Here is a 23,116-nt window from a genome sequence, read left to right as displayed (position 1 = left end):
GTAATGATACTTGCTGCCATTCCAATCCTGATGACTTGGGTTCAATCCCTGGAGCCCACGTGGTGGAAGGGAAAGGACTCTATAAGCTGTCCTCTGACTAGCGTGTGCATAGAAACACACAAAATAGTATTTAAAATGCACTGTCATAAGGAGATCTTAACAATGTCCTATTTCTAAAAGACTGTATTTGACCTAATTGACCTTACTTTTATTACAAATATCCATTTCTCACCAAATCAGAGACTTTGTTACATTCTACTACAAGTGAGGAAATGGGGCTGGGCTGGGTGGCACGCCTGTCATGCATGCATGAGGACCTAAGTTCATATTCCCAGCATCCACGTAAAATCCAGACGTGATAGTAATCCCAGTGTTAGAAAGGTGGAAACCTGAGGCTTCGAGCAAATCAGTCTAAACAAACAGATGCGTTCCAGGTTCACTGAGACTGTTGGTGTATAGGCAATTAAACTGGCCTGCCCTCAGGGGCCTTCAGGGGCCTCTGTCCTCTGTCATCACCTGCACCAGGTGCTCCAAGCCCATGGGATATTAAGGGCCTGCCTGCCACCCCAGCTGGTGCTCTCTTGCTGTCTTTCTCTCTGTCATGGGTGTCCCCCTTATCTCCCTCCTGCTCTTTCCCCTCCCCCTTTCCCACACTAAACTTCCTTTATACCAGGTATTTTGTGTGGACTAATTATTACAACAGAGACCCTACCTAAACAATTACATGGAGAGTGATTGTACAAGATACCCAACATCCTCCATATTCATGTACCCCTACACAAGTACATGTATGTACACACACCCGGACACACACACACAGGAGTAAGGAAACATCACTGACCTTTGTTGTCTGCTGCTATAAATCCCAGGATATTTTCATGGCGTAACATTACAGTCTGATAAATCTCTGCCTCTCGGAACCACGAACGTTCTTCTCTAGAAGAGAATATCTTCACAGCAACTTCTTCTCCCCGCCACTTGCCTCGCCAAACTTCTCCAAACCGACCTTTGCCAATGCTTTCTTGCAGCACAATGGTCCTGGCAATTGTTCTTTGAACAAGCAATGGTAAACCTAAATACAGAAATCAGTACAACAGAAATCATTAATACTTCAGAGAGAGGGTTGGAAAGGCAGACTACATTTGCCTCTCCAACCCCAAAAAGTAAAAAGGAAACAACAACAACAAAAAACAATAGTAAATATAGTAAAAGAATCCAGAAACACTGCCCAGAGATATGGGGAAGTAAGCTGAACTTTTCCTTAAAGGGATAAGGCAAAAGCAGATGAAAGAAAGGAGCAAAGTAGTGTTTTGGTACCAGTCTCATTAATGAGAAAAGACATGAATGTCAGTGAAAGAAAAGGTAAGCTGTACCAGAAAATAAATGGTTCTAAAGACAAGAATCCATGATGACCAATGGGGTGTGTTGGGAGATAGTCTTGTGTACTGTGTATTCAGATGCTGATTTCTGTGCCGAGATCTGGTTGCAGTGCGGACGTGAGCCCTGTCATTTCTATGAAGAAATCTCCTGTCTTAATGTTGTGTAAAAATTGTTTTCTGTCATCTCTGATTAATAAAGAAGCTTATCAGCCTATAGCAGGGCAGAAAGAACAGGAGGCAGGACTTCTGCCCCAGTCAAGGGGGTCTCAGGTAGAGACCAGAGAGAGGAAGAAGGGCAAAGAAAGAAGAGAAGGATGAGGAAGTTTCCATGAGGACAAAGCTGGAGCAGGAAAGGCCAGGGCGAGACTAGATGGCAAGTAATGGGTACATGGCTAGGAAATAGCCAGGCTAGTGTAGACAAGTTAGATGAATATCTGCCCAGTTACCGTGAGTGCATAAGGCTTGTTAAAGAATCTAACAGGTCTCTGCATCGATTATTTGGTAGTTAGGGTGGTACTAGAAAAGGCCCCTACTTTTACAACAGGAGGGCTGAAAGATTCTAAAAACACAGCCATGAATAGGTAAAGTGACTGTAAACTGATTTTAGAAAGGTGAATCTAGTAACTGCTTTATTTATTTAATAATATGAACACAACAAGCAGAAGTAAATTCTGACCTGAATTTTATTAAATCATTTTTAAAAAGCCACAGAAACCATTTCAAGGCAAGCAATGTACTTGCTAGAACCTGGCTACCTACCTGAATTAGTATGTGCAAGAATGATACAAAACAGTATTTTATTAGCAAAACAAAGAACAAATGGTGCTCGTTTTTATACAAACCTGAGACAGGAGATACTTAAAACAGTCATTGTTAAAACAGTCATTGCAATGCTATCTCTGGATTGTAAGCAGAAGCGGAGTAGAGAAATCAGCGTTTGAATGAATAAGGGTAAACTTTGCATAGTGCACGAAACATTATGCCAAGAGAACTTGCTTTTATCAGCGGAGCCATTGAAACAGTCCCATTCAGAGTGTGTGACTGGCATGCAGACTGAGTAAGTTAGTACTTTAATACCTGCCAAACCTTTTGAAAGCAATTCACCACAAGGCGTCTTTGCAAAAACCAATATACCCCTATACAACAAAAACTGAGTGTCCTTAAAACCTTTTGTTTAAGTTGTCCTTATGTCTCTGACCTTCTTAATGCTGCAACACTTTAATACAGTCCCTTATGTTGTGACCCCAAAAACAAAAAAATATTTTCATTGTTACTCGGAACTGTAATTTTGTTACTATCATGAATTATAATGTTAAGATCTGTGTTTTGTGATGGTCGTAGGTGAATGCAGGTGAATGCTGTGAAGGGTCGTTTGACCCTCAAAGGGTTCACAACTCACAGGTTGAGAAACACTGATACAAAGTAACTTACTCTGAAAACAACGTAGTTGAGCTTTTTAAATTAATTGACCTTGTCTTACTCTACAGTATATATTTGTAAATGATTAGTGATTTACAGATTTAATATTTGTAACAATTATGAGTTTCAGTAATTTATAGTCTCTCATCCACTAAGGAGTTGTCATTTTAGTGTTTACTTTGTTTTATTGTGTGTATGTACATGAGGGTGTGCATGTTTGTGTGTATATTAGGGACATGTGTGTACGCATGTATGTGAAGTCCTCAGGCACCAGCCACCTTATTCTTTGAGCAAATGTCTCTCATGGAGACCTGGGGCTTACACAAATTAGGCTGGCTGGCCTCCCCACTGTGGGATTACAAGTGTTTGTGTCACTATGCCTGGTATTTTACCATGGGTTCTGGAGGGTGAATTTTGGTTCCGATGCTTGTAGAAAAAGTGCTTTACCAATACCAGGAACTGTGATTTCACCTCACATTGACACTAACAAGTAAAATAGCAATGTACATCATGTTCTATTAGTACTTTACGTAATTTATAGGCACAAAATGTGTGTCACTCATACTCTACACTCAAAGCCACTATGGTGGTTTGAATGAGTACGGCCCACATAGGCTGATGTATTTAAATGCCTGATCCTTGGTGGAACTGTTTAGATGATTAGGATGTGTGGCCTTGTTGGAAGAAGTAGATATAGCCTTGCTGGAAACAGTGTGTCACCAGAGTGAGTGGTCTTTGAGGATTTCAATGCTATCATTCCCAGTGAGCTCTTTGCATCTGCTTGTGGATCAAGATGTAAGCTCTAGCTACTTCTCTAGCACCATGCTTGCCTGCCTGTTGCCATGCTCTAAACCATCATGGTCATGGACTCTCTAGAACTGTGAGCCCCAAATTACACGCTCTACTGTATAAGTTGCTTTGGTTATGGTGTCTTATTACAGCTTAAGGCAGCCACATACTAGACAAATAAAGTCATTGACAGTAAATGAAGCCACTCCCTCTTTGGCTCCCTGACTTGAAATATTTATGAATCCAAACACTACAGCCCACAACAGTTCTCACATGAGTTTTTCCTCTTTGTGCTAATCCACCCTCCTGATGTCCTACAAAGCAGTTGGCAGTCTTAGCAGAAAGCATTGCTTTTGTGTACACCCACATGGTGGCGCATTAATCGACTCTAACTCTAGTTCCAGAGGTTCTGATACTCTCTCTGACCTCCAAGGACACCAGGCATGTACACAGTACATACACACGCACAGGCAAAAACTCATACAACACCCAATTTTTTTTAAAAAATCATTTATTTCACATGGCATAGTGTAAATACTGACTTATTAAGTTTTCTCAAAGCCTTGTATAGGACCACAGTATTTATTAAAAGAACCGTTTTCCCCCTTTTTTCCTGGCTTTTAGAGACAGGGTTTCTCTGTATAACAGGGCCCTGGCTGTGCTAGATTCACTTTGTAGACCAAGCTGGCTTTGAACTCACAGTGATCTGCCTGCCTCTGCCTCCCCGAGTGCTGGGATTACAGGTGTGTGCCACCATGTCTGGCTATTAAAAATATCTTAAGTGCAGGCAAGATGGTTCAGTGAGTAAAGAGGCTTGCTGCCAATCCTGATGACCTGAGTTGGGTTCCCAACACCCACGTGGTAGAAGGAGAGACCTGATTCCCCAGAGTCAACTTCTGACTTCCACATGTATACAGTGTCATGCACATGCATGAACACATACACACTTCATTTGTTACTAACAAATAACAATCAAAAATTTAAAAAAAAAATTTCTTTACAAAACATCCTGAAGAGTCCATTTCAGGGGGATGGAGAAATGGCTCAATAGTTAAGAACACATGCTACTCTTTCAGAAGACTCAAGCTGAGTTCTCAACACTCATACATTAGGGTGGATGACCTCAACAGTTCTCAGCCCTCATGACCTGTATGTAACTTCAGCTACGGGAATCCCATGCTCTCTTCTGGCCTCAAAGAGCACAGACACATAACAATCATTCACAAATACACACACACAAATTCACATAAAAAATAATAAAATATGAACTACTCTGAGAAAAAGAGTAGGACCATAAAAGAGTTCATTTCAAGAAATGAATCTGGAAGGCAAGTAATAAGCAAAAAAATAAGCTAAGTAAAGGTGTGGCAGTACAGGCCTGTAATACCAGCACTTGGTAGGCTAAGCCAGGAAAACTGCTAGCCTGAGCTACAGAGACCCTACCTAAAAGAAGAAGGGAGGGAGGAAGGGAAGAATTAAAAACAAGCATAAACAGAAATCTGAAAAAGTTTGACAGATTTAAGAGACAGAGACAGTAATGACTAATTAAAGCTATTAGCCAAGCAAAAATTGTGTCTCCTCTTTGTGAATACAAAATGAAAACAAATTTAGATTCTTCATATTACCTATATTGGGCTTAACCCATATGAATAACTGAGCAGTTTTAGATGTAACAATTTTCTTATAGAAATAAACAAGCCAGACTGGCAAGATAGTTCAGTGGATAAAGGCACTTGCTACCAATCCCAAGAACCTGAGTTCTATCTCTGGTTCTCAAATAGTTGAAGGAGAAAAATGACTTCTGATCTTACACACAGACCATGTAATATACACACACAGAAACACACATATAATAAATAAATGTAAGAACACATTTTTTAAAAACACAAGTAAGCCTAATTTAGATCTCTATATTCTGTTTTAATCTTCCATACTTTTAAAGCTGCTTGACAGAAAATTTCAACATGAAGTTTTATATGCAGTCAATAATCAAAATAAGGCTTTAACAATCATGTGCTAAAGAGACCATACACCTGTACACGTCCTCAAGGACTCTGGCCTATGAGACCAGTATCTATTTTACAATCTAATTACAGGTTAAATATGGGAATTTATGCGACCTGTGACTAACATTATTGGAGGAGGGAATAGGTCATCATCTTCAAATTTAGAGGTATTATAACTTAAGTCTTCAGCTCTCTAGATCTCAATATTAAAAAGTATCTTTTCAAGGTAGAGCTAGGACCTCCCTCCAATACACTAATAGTTCTAAACAATACACATGGGAATTCAAAGCAAAGTATGATTAGTTTTACCTTTCCTCAATGAGTGAAAGAATTTTTGGAGAATTATGAATAGACAGGACATAGTCACAGGTATGAGTCCTACATACAAAAAGGCATTAAAGCTTTAATATAAATACAGGGAAAGAGAATGCCTTTCTTGAGTGCAGAGAGGATTCTGCACACTGTGAAATGACAAAGAGATCCTAAACTAATTTTTTTTACCTTGCACAGTGCAGCGTTCTTTAGTATGTTTAAAATAAGACCAATACCTGTCAAGTGGACATAACTCATTTTAACAAGTCCTTTCACACACATTTGAACTTCACAGCAATCCAATGACATGCACTGCTCATTGCTTTTACTTTAATGATGGAATAACTTAAGCATGAGGCATCAGCTGTACAAAGTCACAGAGCTAGCAAATGATGGAGATAAGTTTTTGCATGGAAACGTCTGAAAAGAGGGGGAAGCCCACAGACAACAGAAAACCCCTGGTGTCCCTAGAAGTATATGGAAAGCAGGAGAGTAACTCCATTCTCCAATTCTTACAGCTACATTGCAAAGACAAACTGACCTATGTTGGAACTCAACTGTCATCTACACGGCAGTTTCTGGAATCTTGTCAGTCGGCTTTCTGAGTGTAAGCTGTTGTAATCTCCCTGGGTGTTAAGTCTGGCAATAAGAGAACAGATCCAAGGGACTAAGTCCAAATAGCCTATACTCACTCTAGTTTTCTGTAATTTTGGGTCCTACTTATCATGAACCAGAATCACTTGTGAGAAGATTTTTCTTTTAGAACTATTTGCACTAATTCAGAATCAACGGAGAAACTAGAAAAGTCCTAACACACTTTTTTGCCTAGTTTTCCTGCCCAAAGTTTGGCATATCTCCAGTATTTGGGCTGCTCTAGCCAGTCCCAACTTCATTGCCTGACTCTCATACTGGACTAACTAAATAGTCCCTACAGCTGCCTTGGGAGGCTTGCCTGGTTCTGTGTGCAAGCTCTCACGTGTTTTACCAGTTAGAGAAAGAACACACTATGGAGTATTCATTGCCCCATTTTACTAAAGGCTTTAGGTCACAGTAGACTCAATCTCCTCACGTAAATGAGAGAGCATGTACGCATACAGACCAGCATGTATTAACTTCCTTAAGATAAAAATGTCTATTATTACATAAGTGTTCCCATGCATTAATGTGGTTTTGTGCTTCAGGGCTATATTATTCCTCAGTCACAATTCCTACTTTAACATTCCTTTACTATTATTTATTTTAAAATCAGCCAGATATTTTGTTTCCAAATCTTCATTATAGCCACAAATTTAGCCCTTATTTGAAACTAATCAATAGTTTTCAAATGACAGTAGTCCATACGAGACCTCAGTAAACCACTTTTAAGTATTCTATATTTCTATAAGGAAACAGAAGTCAAAGAGAAAACATGGACTGACCAAAGTCACAGAGCTTGTGTCAGAATCTAGACTCGTTGATTGCTAGCCACACATCAAATTCCAAAACAGTTTTTCTTATAATGTATCTATGCATTTTATGTATATGTGTGTTTAGTCTGTATGTCCATCTACACATAAGAAGAGGGCACTGGATCTCCTGAGACTACAGTTACAGACAGTGTGAGCCATCATGTGGGTGCTTGGAATTGAACTCAGGACCTCTGGAAGACCAGCCAGTGCTCTTAAACACTGAGCCATCTCTCTAGCCCCCAAATTCCAAAATTATAAAGCAGGAACACTTCTCAGTCTTTTCCCAAACTACAGGCAAGAAAAAAAAAATATTCCCTTTGGTTTAAAAGCAAAACACTATTATGCTAACATCTATCTCAGGATGATTCTGGCAATCAGCCAGTCTATTTCTGCATCCACAAAAAGCAAAAAACAAAACTCAAAAAGCAACAAACAAAACTCAAAAAGCAAACATCATAGCACATTCCCCAATAGGACTAATTCCCCAATTTTTTTTTTCTTGGTCTTAAGCTTTTTTAAATGTAGAAGGTAAAAAAAAAAAAAAATACAATAGTTTAATTTTAAGTAATAAAATGGCCTGGTCTGATGACGCAGTAGGTGAAGGTTCTTGCCACTAAGCCTGATGACATGAATTTGTTCCCCAGGACCCATACAGTGGAAGGAGAGCACTGACTACTGCAAGTTGTCCTCTGACCTCCACATGTACACTGTAACTGGCAGGTATGTGCCTGCACACACATAAAACAATTTTTTTTTTTTTTGTTAAAACACAATTTTGTATCATGTTAAAAAGGCTAATCAGCTTCCAAATTCCAGGCCAACGGTCCCAGAACTGCAGAATAGTAGCTGCATCTCCTAATGGCAGCTCTACCTTTATAATGGTGGCCTACTTTCTACCATCCAGACTCCGGAGAAGCAAATATCACTCTATCGGGGATGATGCTTTGAAGTCTGCACAACTGTGGAAGTGAATTATTTGTTTCAACAGTAAAAGCAAGCTCCAATTTATCTACACTAGACTATGCAATGAGATAGACACCAAGCTCAACAACCTTCATTAGGCTGCAATCTGGAATAAACATTCACCCTATCCCAAAGGTTTAACAAATTAAAGCAAATGCCTCAACCAACTAAGTAATTAAATAAATTAGCAATAAATTAGCAAAAGTGACTTATTAAGTCTTAAGAAAAAAGTAAACAATAACATTACCTGATCCAGATCCTGATGTTGTCATATCATAAATTAAATCTTTTAAGGTGGTGCCCTCTGAAATGAAAGGGCGATCTAGTGATGGATCCTCTTCATTCGGCACACGATGGTGAATAACAGTGCGGTTATGGCAGATATAGACCATCAACATAAGTGCAATGCAGACGAAGCAGACTGGACCAGCAATGACAGCTGCCAGCTCCACAGGACCAAGGCTGGGTGACTGCTTTTCTGAAAAAGGTCCTCAAATGAAATAAACATCACAGAAACAGAAACAATGTAGGTGGCACTCAAATTTTTCCAAAGCCTCCATGTTTCCCTTGTTCATTACTGTCACTGCGCGCAGAGCTTGCAGGGGTCAGGGCCAGAACAACCTTTCCTTTCCTCTTCTCTGACCTCCCTTTTCAGACCCTCTTCTTTCCTGTGCATCCCCACCCCTTGTCTTAACTCATCACTGAGCTCATCAGCCAACCAACATCCTAGACCTCCTTTCCCATTTGTCACCGCAGAGAAACTAGTAAAGGAACCAATGATTTGAAACAACGTCCAATAATTCATTTTTTTATAAGGCACTTTGGTCTTTTCTTCTTATTCCAGGTCTATTGCAGGCTTATAGCAGACAAAAATAAATAAATAAATAAATACAGTTAATAAAGTTTTTACAAATTATCGACTTCCTTGTGATTCTTCAAAGGTTCATATTTTAATATATACATGGCTTGTAAGAAAAGACGCCTTACTGAGTCTGATAACCTCAGTTCAGTCCCCAGGAACCACAAAGGAGAGAATCAATTCCTACAAGGTATCCTCTGACATAGGTGTTCAAAACACACACACATATACACACACAAGCAAGATGTCTCAGTGGGTAAAGGTACTTGCTGCTAAGTGGCAACATAAGTGCAATCCCCAGAATATACATATGCAAGTAAAATCCATTCCCATATGAATTCATTCCCAAACTAACACACACACACACACACGTGCGCGCGCGCACACACACACACACACACACACACACACACACACACGAACAAGGTGGCACATGTGCACCTGAACGCATACACAAACAAACAAATACATGAATAAATTCATGTTAATAATAACTTTAAAAAATTGTTAAGAAAAAAAAACTACTGTTAAAACATCCCAGTGTCTACACCTCTCTCACAAAGAACCACTCAAGGTTCCTATGAATACACTCTTCACTGGATACAAGTGTAGCAGCTCAGAGCAGGCTCTAGAAGGCTGAAAAGGCTGGGCCCAGCAGTAGCAGTGGCATGGCTTGAGGATTACCCCATAAGGGCTGGTTGATAGTCTTGCCTCCTGTGTGTCAGGAGCTCTCCCAGTGCAGTGTATAGGACTCAGCTGTAAATATTCTTCCCATCCACACCTTCACAGTGGCGCGCGCGCACACACACACACACACTTGTAGATTTTTAAGCATTTAAAAAGAAAACAATTTTTACTAATTGTTTGTATTTCATTAGTTTTGATTATTATTCTTTTCTGTGGGCTCTCCTTGTCATTTCCTGGATATTTAATAAGCATTTTGCACTACCTATTTTCAACTTCTCATCAAATCTATTTGTACAGCAACTGGTTCTCTGAAAATAATCTGTTTGCTTGTTCGTTTTGTTTTTCAAGACTGGGTTTCTGTGGATAGCCCTGGCTATTCTGAAACTTACTCTGTAGACCAGAGTCTCTTGAAGTGAGAGAGCCGCCTTCCAAGTGCTGGGACTAAGGGTGTGTGCTCCCACTGTGCACTGAAATAATGGTTTGACTCTCTCATTTTGTAGTTAGTAACTGAAAACTGAAAGTTCTTTGCTGACAAAGTGGTAGCCTAGATAGCACAGGAGGACATTTGGTTGATCCTATCCATCCAGGCTACATCTATTGAACCACTGAATCTTTTCTTTTTTCCTTTGCTGTTTGCTAACTGGAACCAGAAATGAGGTGAGTTCTCCAAAGAGCTCTATAAATTTCCGCTTAAGAATTTCAAGTTCAAACAACAGAAATGAGAAATTCAGGAATTACCATTTTCTTTGCCATAACTATAGATGCCTATATAAATGTCACAAAGAAATCACAGGCTGGCAGAGTCCCAGAGTGTAACCACAGAGCTTCATTAGCTTGCTAAAACTAAGAGGGCAGCTGCCTCCCTTCTGTGGATGGTGGGCGGTGAACACTAACTAGGGTCTACCCTGAGTTCTGGAACTAAGTGCTTCAGAATGGAGAGTAACATTTTCTCCTGTAGCAACTTATCCCTAGTTCTTAAACTGAGGCATGCAAAGAATTTTTATTAGTCTAGTGTCATGTACACACACACACACACACACACACACACACACACACACACACACACTGCAGAAGTTACTCACAGCTTTGGTGTGTGAACAATATTCATTCTTCATATATTCTACTAGCAAAAATACAGGTTTTCCCCATTTTATATTCCTTTGACTATTAAAATAATAATCTAAGACTTGGAGAAAGTGGCCAATTTCCATTTAATTAAGAACCTTAAGCTTTAAATCACTGGCTCTACCAGGACCATTTGCTATTATTTTATGTCTACCAGTGTTCTACCTGTACGTATGCTGTGTACTACATTCATGACTGGTGCTTGAGGAGGTCAGAAGTGGGCATCAAATCCCCTGAACTGGAGTTACAGATAGTTGTGAGCCACCATGAGTACTGGATATTGAACATGGGTCCTCTGGAAGAGTAACAAGTACTCTTTAACTGCTAAACCATCTTTCTAGCCCTTCCAGGGCCTTTTAAAAAAGTATTAAATACATGGTACTACTAGACATCATTAGTGATTTAGATTAGAATTAATTTACACATACAGATCATAAATATGGTAAAATATCAGAAAAAAAAAACCATCTAGACTGTTTAGTGTAGTTGATTTCTACCCATTAAAAGGCTCTTGACTGGAATGCCTTAAGATGTAGGCATACACTCAACCAAGGACCATCTATGGATACAACCTAGAACTTCTGCTCGGATGTGGCCTGTGGTAGCTCAGTAACCAAGTAGTTTTCCAAAGTAAGGGGAACACGGACTATTTCTAACAGGATCTCAAGGGCAGGCTGTTTGACACCCCCCTCCCCCCAGGGGAGGAGCAGTCTGTTAGGCCACAGAGGAGGACTTTGCAGCCAGCCCTAAAGATACCTGATAAAACAGGGTCAGATGAAAGGGGAGGAGGTCCTCCCCTATCAGGGGACTTGGAAAGGGGCAGGGAGGAGACCAGGGAGGGAGTGTGGGGTTGGGGAGGGAATGAGGGAGCGGGATACAGCTGGGACACAGAGTTAACAAAATGTAACTAAAAAGAAAAATAAAATAAAAAAAAAACAAAACAAACAAACAAACAAACAAAAAAAGATGTAGGCATACCATACAAGGAATGAGAAATTCACTCTGAGGACAAGGGAAAATCCTAAGGACATGGTGCCCTATGAGAGTCTAGAATTCACTTTGAGTAGGCTACCCTTTCAGACACAGCAGCTCTCATGAGAGTGTCCTAACACACACCCAAGAGTCAGGCTCCTGGCCACTCATAATTCTACATCTGTCTCTACCTTCAATAAGCCAGGCTTGTTGGTTTCTGTAAACACTTGCAGTTCTAAATTTGTAGGCAGCCGAGGTGCTTTTCTTTTAGCATCCTGGAGAAAAGAAGGGAGGATGCTACTACAACAACTTACCTGTGGTTGGGAGTTCTATTTTATTGCAGTGGTCCTGACTGCAGCAGTACGTCGTAGTAACAGCCCCAGTTTTCGAAGATGGTGCACAAACAAATGGCCTGTCTCGAGGAATTAGGTCAATTTCAGCTATACACATACTATTGTGTATAACTTTGTCTGTGGTCTCAGTGACTGAGACAAAGCAGAGACCATCCGTCTCACAGGTGAAATTATCTTTTGTACAGAGGTGGCAGAAACACTGCAATGCTGGAAAAGAGAACAAAATTTTATTAGGAAAAACAATACCAAGGTTTAGTTTAAAAGTTCAACATTTACACTATTAATATATTTTTTGATCTATTATAACACAATTTATTCACTTAGAATGTCTAAGAATCACATACACATGGAAGCCAAAATAGTGAAATTTCAACCTAGGCTTCACCCATCCCCCACCAAAAAAATTTTTGCTTCCTAGAAAAAAAAAATTACACAAAATGTCATCTAGATAAGGCAAGCATTTGCCTTCCCATTTGAAACATGGTACAATTAATTACACTTATTCCTAGTGTTAAATTATATAATCACATATATACCTACTCACCCCCAAATGTGATTGGGGAACAATGTGTGAAAATACTGCCACAAACTCACTACAAGCTGGCAACACCATTTTAGTGGATTGATGATGATAAAGTAATAGGAAGAGATTCATATTGAGCCACACATTTTCTATTCATGCGATAGAAACCTGTCAGGTGCAAACCTTGAGGCACGGATCTGCTAAGTAGTATAGAGCAGAGTATTCCAGCAACAACTTTTATGTTCCAACCACATGGGCATCCGAGCTACATGCCCACTCTATCTGTTAGATCTCTGCGGCTCAACCCTAGGAACGACCCTTTTTTGGAAGGATATGCTGTCACTAACATCTTCCCACAGACACACCCATATCCTCTGATGCTAAGTGCTTCCCCAAAGTATACACAGCTTAACCGAAATGCTAATTTTATTATTTCCTCCTTATGAAAACTTAAGTTCTTTGAGTTCAGAGACCTATACCCATCCTGAAAATCCACCATATAGCCCTATGCCTGACAGCAGCATTCAAAACTGCTTGCTGAATGAACAACACAATAGGGTGCCTGGACTTTCACAGGCAAGGGGGTAGTCCAGTTAGGGGAATGGACAACAATGTTGAGACCAGGAAGGTTGATTATGTATAGGAAAGGAATAACTAGGCAGACAGCAGGCCAGAAGAAAGCCATCTTCCTGAATGGCTAATGCTGTGCAGGGAAGTTTACTTAGCAGGCCTGAGTTAAACACCCAGCATATTCCCAAGAATAGCATGTCTGTAGAACTGTCCTTGACTGGATGTGAGTGCTGAGCCTCTGGGATATGCTCTCAGATAAGAATGTTTCTGTATGTGTAAGGCTTTGGGTCATACAGTACCAATCTGACCAGATAGTTTGTATTAACAATGTGATGCACAGACAAGACCTATTTTTGTTTGTTGAGATGGAGGCAGTTAAGTCCTTACTTAGTTCAGCTGTAATGCAGACTATAAGGCTATGGACTGTGATAGTTAATCTAAATTATCCACTTGGTTGGGTTGAGAACTACCTAGGAAACTTGTAAAGCCCACCTCTGAAGGCATTTCCAGAGAGGTTTTGCGTGGTGGTAGGGAGACCTGCTCTGAATGTGGGTGTTATCTTTCTATATTCTGGAGAGCTGAATAGAATAAAATGAGAAAAGGAGAGAGAGAGACAGACAGACATAAACACATTTAAGATGATGTTCAGCCATGCCCTTCCCAACTTGATAACTGAAATCTCTAAAACTCTGAACAGACTAAGCCCTTCCTTAAAGACTAATGACAGTAATCCTCAATTTGTTTCTGTCAATGAAAAGTCTAACCACTATATTGGTTGATGACTGATTCCCCAGTAAAACCCTGGACACCAACCAAGGCTCAAGAGAGCCAGCTGAGAATTCCCTTCTCTAAGTGGTGATGTAAGGTGGTTTCATTAGATTTAGGGTGTGGACACAAACACTCAAGCCCAAAGTAAGCATAGTCTGTTATCTGGAGCATCTTGCTCGAGATGACTGTAGGAAGAAAAGTACTCTCTGTAGCAACTCTGATTTTATCAGTTGTGTTTCTTACTTGTTTCCCTTCCCACAGCCTTTTAATTTTTTCTGTCATTCTACACTGTCTCACCATGAGTCCTTCTACCAAATCATCATAGCGAAGGGTGTGTTGTCTGGGGACCCTGAACTGACTTGACAGCTAAGCTCCTGACTCGGGAATGAACATCAGGTTCTTCTCGAGCAGCTGCTTCAAAAGGTTGCTGCTGAAATCAGCACATTTGCATATTATCTTAACAGATTAACAAAGTTTTGTTTTGATGATTGTAAGAAATATTTTCAGAGCCAATGCGATGGTTTGGTGTGTTAAAGGCACTTGCCACACAACCTGCTGACCTGAGCTCAGTCCCCCAAACCCATATAAAAGATGGAAAGAATCAACTCCAAAAAGTTATCTTCTGACTGGTGTTTATTCCCTCACACATATAAATAATAATAGTAAATTGAAGACTCTTCTTTCTTCCTAGAGTTCAGTCATTTGACTTAACTCTATCCAAGTATGAAGGAAATTCAAGAAAAGAGACAGAAAACTGTTCAAAAGAGATACACAACGAGTTTTAGTTCTTTCTGCCTACTTAAACCTACCTCTCCTCTGTCTCTCATCCTTCAAGATCCTATTCAAAGATCCTCTCTACATGTGATCTCAACACCCTCCCTTCAGATAACTGCGGTTGGTTTCGTTTGTTCCCACAATAGCTCTACATACCTCAAAGATGCATAAAAATCTGTCTATAGTTTGTTGTTAGTCTCTCATTACTTTAGGAAAGGCAGTGTTTACCTTTTTGTTTTATTCTGAATCCCTAGGTGGTGTCAGAAAAATACATTTGCTACATGATTTCCCATCTAAGAGGTCACAAACATACGAAGAGAAAGCAGTCTGAGTTACACATTTTCATTCCAAAGATAAGTCTATCAACAATGATAAGCATTCTGGATCCTGAGTAACCACCGTCTATCTCCACAAGCATTACAAAGCTTTCACTGCTATTTCTGCACATTCAGGTCAAATGTCCTTCTGACACAGTTTACATACAGTGAGATTCACCGTATGCATACAACAAAAACACACAAGTAAAACTTAAATCACAGGAGCACAGCACAAGGTAAAACTGTAAGAGTTGATATAGCCAGTGCCCTGAATCCATGTAAGCCTTACATAAAGCCCTTCTTTGTAGGACACCTTGCAAACATTCACAGCAGTATATATGGCTGAAATGTTCAACGACATTTTTTCTTCTCATTTCCAACAACAATTGGTTTAGAAAACCATTTAGTAAAGACTTCAATAATAGTATAATGTGAGCCCTATCTTCCAGTAAACAAAGCATCTCATTAAAACTGATATTTGAGGAATGCTTGCTAGCAAGTGTTTTGGTTAGGTACAGGATCTCATTATTCTGAACTTACCAACAAGCCCTGAGGTCATTAATACTATCTTGAACATTACTGATGAGACCAGCCACTTGCAGCATTTATTATCACTGCAGTGAGAACAGTGAAACAGATAGAAAAATAGAGGCAGAGCTAAGGCCATTTTATGTCTACAATGAAACAGAAACATTAACTGTCATGCCAACTAACTGTATTAACTTGCATTTTGTTATTTGTAGTTCTCTTTGTATTTAATTTACAGATTTAATTTATAACTGTAAATGAGCCCAAAACATTAAGTTTTGTGTTTTCATGTCTACAATTTAAGAAACACTATGAAAAATACATTTTGCACTTTTCCTTTCAAAGAGGTCAGCATATAATAAAATTTTAGAACAGTCGATGCTGAAGAGCTTCTCCTATTACTCTTTCAAGAAGAAAGGTTGCTAGACAATATAAATATCATGTAACACAATGCACAGCAAGGCAAGAATTTAGCTCTTACGGGAATTTTAAAAGTCCATTTTTTCCAATCTAAATCAGATGATTGAATATAACATTGCTATTACATGATGTACTGGCTGGTTTTGTGTGTCAACTTGACACAAGCTCTAGAGTCATCACAGAGGAAGGAACCATAATGGATGAAATGCCCCATGAAATCCAGCTGTAGGGCATTTTTCTCAATTAGTGATTAATGGGGGAGGGCCCAGTCCATTATGGCTGGTGGTCCTGGGTTCTGTAAGTAGGCAGGCTGAGCAAGCCACAAGGAAGCAAGCCAATAAGCGGCACTCTTCCATGGCCTCTGCATCAGCTCCTGCCTCCAGGTTCCAGCCCTGCTTGTCAGAGCTGTCCTCTGACCTCTGCTCACACACACAGTGATGCACATGTACTCATTCCCATACACCCCAACATACACACAAACCATTCTTTAATCAAGCAGGGCTGGCAAAATGGCTCAGTGGCTAAAAGCACGTCCCACCAAGCCTGGGGACCCGAGTTTGAGCCCCAGAACCCACAGGGTAGAGTGAGGAAACACACTCTTTTAAGTTGTTCTCTCACTTACACACACGTGCAGTGGCACATTTTTCTCTTACACACACCACACCCCAAATAAAAACGTAATCAACACATTTTTAATTAAACTAGATCTTAGTTTTAATTTTTAAGTCTTTTTTAGATAGTATACAAAGTAATGAGTGTTATTACTGGATTTTCACACGTATGTATCAGTATGCTGTCCTGCAGTTCACCCCCCAGGCCCTCCTATCACCTTTCCCTTTACAAAGAGTCACTTTTTATGTCACATGTATTCCATTACCTTCTCACTTTAGATCCTTCACATCCTCACAATCTCTGTTCTAGATCCATCACACACACTTAAATCCAGGTCTCACATGATAGAAAACAGCATCTGTCATTCTGTTTCTGGCATATTTCATTCAACATGATTTACAGTTCTATCTGTTTTCCTATATGAATACCACTGAACCAAATTCCGTTGAATACATGAACTACATTTTTGTGCATTCATCTGCTGATGGACATCTAAGGGGGTTACATACCCTTGCTGTTATGAACAGTGCAGCTATAAACATGAATATGCAAGTATCTCTGTTGTCCTGGTTAGTATGTCAATGTGACACAAGCTGGAGTCATCAGAGAGCAGAGAGCCTCAACTGAGGAAATGTCTCCATAACATTAGTGATTGATGGGGGAGGGCCCAGCCCATTGTGGGTAGGGCCATCCTTATGCTGGTGGTCCTGGGTTCTATAAGAAAGCAAGCTGAACAAACTATGTGGAGCAAGCCAGTAAGCAGCATTCCTCCATGGCCTCTGTCTCAGCTCCTGCCTCCAGGTTCCTGCCCCATTTTAAGTTCCTTGAAAAAATGTCCTGATTTCCTTGAAAAATTAACAGCGATGTAGAAACATAAAACTCCTCCCTTCCCAAGTTACTTCTGTTTGTGGTGTTTTATCACAGTAATAGACAAAACAGTACCAGGAGTGGGGTTCTAAAGGGACAGAAGTAGAAGAATGAATATTAAGTATCTAGAATAGACTTTTCAATTTGCCAACACGGTTACTGAAGCTCTTTTGGGAGCTCTGAGCGCACTGAAAGTCCTATTTCACAAACGAACAAACTAAACTATTTTACAAACCTAAGGAGACAATGTATTTAATTATCCTGACTCACCAGTTGTGAGAGGTAACAGATTCTGTATATAAAACTTAAAAATATATTTATTTATTATATATACAGTGATCTGCTTGCGTGTACACCTGCATGCTAGAAGAGGGCACCAGATCTCATTATAGATGGTTGTGAGCCACCATGTGGTTGCTGGGAATTGAACTTAGGACCTTTGGAAGAGCAGCCAGTGCTATTAACCTCTGAGCCGTCTCGCCAGCCCAGCATGTAAAATTTTTGACAATTTGTGGAAAAATAAGAAAAATTATGATGCTGAATGGCTGTTCCTAAGATCTCTCCATTTAATTGACAAACGGAAAGAATGAGCGCCATGATAAAAATTAACCAACTTCTAGCATCCCGGAATACAGTGAAAGACAACAATGGGCTCTGATAAAATTGACTTGCTCCAGATGTGCATAAACAGTCTAAAGGTTTCTAAGTATGCTTTGGAAGAGAATCATCTTTCTAACAGCCACAGAGCTCAAGTTGCAGAAAATTAAACTGAAGGTCTTTTTAAAAGGTTGGCTAAATTACAACGAAAATTCAAGCCTCAGACTCAAAAGGTATCAACAGTTAAAGAAAAAACATTAATTGGTAAGGAATAGGATCCTATAACTTGGGATAGGATCCTATAACTTGGGAATATGTGGGAGGACCCTATTGAAGCTGAGAACTTAACCCCCACCCCCTGAAAGAGTGCCTTTTCCACCTGTGGCTGAGGACGTTAATCTTTCACTGTCTGCTAGACCAGCAGTGACTTTCTCTGAAGGATATACTAGGACATCTGTGCTAAGATACAAAGTCCATTTATCCAGAAATGGTATGGCTGGATCATATGGTAGTTCTATTTTATTTTATTTTTTTAAGGAACTTACACATTGACTCCCATAGTATCTTGACTAGTTTATACTCCCAAAACAATGAATGATAAGGATTCCCATTTCTCCACATTTTTGGCACTATTTATTATCAATTGGTTTCCTGATGGTAGCTGGATGGAGTTAGATGGAATCTCAAAGCAGTTTCAATGTGCTAATAGCTAAAAATGTTGAATACTTTTTCAAGTATTTATTGGCCTTTTGTATATTTTCTTTTGACAAATGTGTTCTGTTTAGTAGTCCACCTATTAACTGGGTGATTATTTTTGATATTTAATTTTTGAAGCTCTTTATATATTCTATATATCAGACTCTTCAGCCTCATTCTGTAGGCTCTCTCTGCTCCGCTGATTATCCCCTTTGCTGTATAGAAGATTTTAATTTCATGTATTCCCACTTATCGTTTCTTGCATTACTTCCATTCTATTGGAATTTATTACACAAAGTTCTTACTGTGGGTATGTGATGGTTAACACTGTCAACTTGACAGGATCTAGCATCTCTGGGGATACCTGTGAGGGAGTATCCAGATTAGGTTAGCTTTAGACATGCTTGTGAGGGCTCATCTATAAATGTCAGTGAAGGACTGACTATACCACGTTAATGAGGTGGCAAGACCCAGCCTAGGTGTGGATGGCACCTGGGGTCCCAAACACCAGCTGAACACAAGCATTCATCATTCTTGACTTTCTGACTGTAGCATAACATAGGCCAACTGCCTCAAGCTCCTGAGGTGCCATGATCCCTGACAGGATGAACTATACCCTCAAGCTGGGAGCAAAATTAAACCCTTTCTTCCTTAAGTTATTTCTGTCAAGATATTTACCATAGCAACAGAAATGTACCTAACACAATCTGTATCTTGTGTTTTACTGTAACAACTTTACGTCTTACCTCTTTTCCTATTTGTTTCCTATTTTTCTCTTGTATTACTACTCTAGCTAAGACTTCAAGCAATATATTGAATAAAAGCAGAGACAGTGGACAGTCTTGTTCCTGAGTTTAGAGGATATGCTTACCGTCTTTTTTATTTACCCTTTCTCTCTACCCACAGAGTGGTCTAGTTCATTGTTTTCATGCACCCTTGTTTACAGGGATGACCACAGATGGTATTGTTCATATAATCACTTTAATTATTTGCACTGATTGCTTTCCTGCAACTCAGTCTTAAAATTTTGATGGTTATTAAAATGTCTGTACATAGATTTCACTTCAATTCCACACTAAAAGAAAGAAAATACTATTTTCACAGAAAAAAAAAAAAAACAACAACAACAACTCAGCTCAATACCAAGAATTACTGCCAGTGATGTTTTCAAATATTCCAGAATTAGTCAGAATTTTTAAGTTTTACAGACTTTGATGTGATGTGAAAGGCTATCAGATACCAAACACCTGGCATGTCAAATGAAGTTGTAGAGAAATTTTAATCCAGTAATATGGCTAAACTGGCAAAGTTCTTCCTGATCTGGCTGGAATACAGACATGCCCTCAGTACACACCTTTAATCCTGCTGGCTGGAATTTAGCATACACCTTTAATCACAAACAATGTCATCCAATTGAAAGGCAGACAAAGTGATGAATCAGAGAAAAATTTGACAGAGTTAAGTCAGATATAGGATATGTCCAACCCTCAAGAGAACAGATGGAAAGAGAATAACACCTGTCAATAAAATAGGCTAGAACAGGAGGTGCAACATCCGGCAGGCAGAAAGGATGCTGGGATAGAGCAAGGTGTGGGAGATACAGAGGAGGATGGGGGGACAGATGCATGGTACCTGAGCTACATGGCAGAATGTAGATCAGGATAAATGGATTATTTTCAGTTATGAACTAGTCTAGCTATATGGCCTAGGTATTTGTAAATATATTTTGAGTCTGTGTCATTATTATAGGAGTTTGGGGGCGGAAGGAAAAACATGGACCTTATTACAGTTTTCATAAGACTTATTTTTTTTTTAAAGACTCCATGAAATTAGCTAACATAGTATTAACTAGTAATGCACAAAGGGGCACTAAGAACAGGCTATCCAATGAGCAGAGGAAACAATAGAAGGGAGTAATACAAAGGTTTTAAGTTCAAAATGAGATAAATTATAGAAGTGCCAGATAAAGATCTACTTAACAGGGTGGGGGAATCTGACAACAGTTCTCAAAGAATGAAAAATGTTATTAAGTGACTATGTATTAATAAGTGTCATTTGAACATAAACTCTCAGATAATCAAAAAATTAAAGTAGGAACAGAAAGTTACCCTGGCCATGGAGACAAATCCTCACTTTACAGACAACTTCTAGCAGTGGCATACATAACACACACACACAGACACACACACACACACCCTACACACACAGTAATAATAAATAAATAAATTTAAAGGAAAGTACTGGGTACGTAGAGGATGGGTGGAAGACTTTACCACACATACATTTCGAGAAATGTGTGAACTTCCAAACAGATGAGTGTACTTACCTAATGATGCCGGAAAAGATAGTTAAGATGCTTCACTATGTTCCATCCTTTTTCTCTAGACTTCCTTCACAACTCTGCATTAGCATATGCATCCTAGGGATGCTTTGTGCCAATTTCAAAATTTTGTTCACTCTGGGAAATAATTTGCACACAGTCACAGCACACAAAGCCTTTGAAAAGTTACCTTTTAATTGATTCATTTCATTCCTTAAAATTTAGTCTAAGGAAATGAGAATGAAAACGTAAACACAACAATGTCCAGCAGTATTTATGACTGAAAAACCTGTGTGAATGACAATGCAATGAGAACCTCAACTATGACACAATCAGATACAGAAGACTGATTTTACCAGCATGTTTAAGGACAGGAAATGATCGTGTTATTAACTGCAGGAAGTAAAGCTCCATGTGGCATAATTACAGTTCTGCCAAGTTCTTGGTTTTGCTCTATACTCCTGAGTCTGGGCGTGCTTAAAGCAGGTTGGTGTACTGAAAGCAGCATTGCACTAGAACCTAAGGAGGAACTTCTGTTTCTGATGGTTAGTGATGAAATAATATCTGAATTTCTTACATTATCCTAACACTTTAACTTGGCAGATTTTAGTTTGATTAGTTGGTATTATAAGAACATAATCATCGAGCATACAGAATTCATAAACAAACTTATATTGAACTCCAACTCAAGACAACCACAAAGTAAATCTGAAAAAGTCACTAATTTATGCAAGCCTAAATTTGACTTATGCTCTGTAACAGTACTAATTACAGGAGATCTGAGGGTTAAATGTAGATTTGGGGGTTATATACTAGCACAGTATTAAAAGCACTTAATAATCCAAATTTGTTATGTACTCATTCAACAGGTACTTTAGAGCATCTACTTCATACTACTACCCATTTTAGAAGCTACACAAACAAGCAGAGCTAATCTTCAGGCAGCTCTAGGAGGCTCTGACAGAGGGCACAACACAAACTGCAGGCACAAAAGCAGTGGGCACTCACAAGAGCTATCATCTCTCCATTTGTGGACTATATACATTCTCTGTTTATATATTATATTTATTATAAAATATATATTTATATGTAAAATATATATTTATATATTATAAAAATATGGTTGTTTGTTTTTTGGTTTTTGTTTTTTGTTTTTTTTGGTAACACCTAAACCAGACTAGCAAAAGAACTTTACTGTGGAAGCACAGAAGGTATCAACAGGAAATACATCTTCAGTTACGACCCAAGTTCACATAGGTTCTGGGAGTACCTTTATATGCAACACTCCTGACTAGTTAAATTCAAACCAGAATGTGGGTCATGAAATGATTCTAGTCCATTATTCTACAGATGATGAAACAGATGATGAAATGCTACATCATCAAATTTATATTTATTTTTTTGGGAGAATAAAAAAGAACAAAAAGGATGAGAAAACCTACATAGCATAAGATGAAGGACTTCATGTTTTCTCTCTGGAAAGCAAGAGTAGCTGTAGGTGACACTATGCCTTGGCTGTGTAGGGATGTAGAAGATTGTCCTGACTAAGCCTGCAGTTTGAGATATAACTGAGGTAGAAGACGGTAATAACTACATTCCAGAGCTGCCTTTGACTTAGGGCACAGGAAATAACACCTGGGCCAACAAACAGCTCAGGGCCTATGGGACCCACTGCTGAAGAAATTAGTGGTTAGTGGCTTTTCCTCCATAAAATGTCACGTGTAACCCACATAGCAAAAAGGAACACCCTTCGGAGGATGTGGAGGGTAAGACTCTTGCCTTTTAGTTTACCACATTACACACCACTGGTGA

General features: G+C 39.3%; 1 protein-coding gene across 2 annotated transcripts in view; it reads right to left on the bottom strand.

The window, feature by feature from the left end:
- Positions 1-23,116, bottom strand: part of Tgfbr1 (transforming growth factor beta receptor 1) — a 57,206-nt gene that overhangs the window by 19,057 nt on the left and 15,033 nt on the right. Inside the window, exons 2-4 of one of the 2 annotated variants that reach the window (XM_055605326.1) lie at positions 12,274-12,519; positions 8,564-8,806; positions 842-1,072 (exon numbers count right to left, since the gene is read on the bottom strand). In XM_055605326.1, the coding sequence (XP_055461301.1) occupies positions 842-1,072; positions 8,564-8,806; positions 12,274-12,519 (720 nt within the window). The remainder of the gene's footprint in view (positions 1-841; positions 1,073-8,563; positions 8,807-12,273; positions 12,520-23,116) is intronic. The other variant, XM_055605327.1, reaches the window with a different exon arrangement.

The sequence above is a fragment of the Psammomys obesus genome, unplaced genomic scaffold (assembly GCF_907164565.1).
Source record: "Psammomys obesus unplaced genomic scaffold, mPsaObe1.curated_primary_1811, whole genome shotgun sequence".
NCBI classification, from domain to species: domain Eukaryota; kingdom Metazoa; phylum Chordata; class Mammalia; order Rodentia; family Muridae; genus Psammomys; species Psammomys obesus.
Note: the sequence above shows the minus strand (reverse complement) of the source record. Positions and strands in the feature narration are given on the sequence as shown.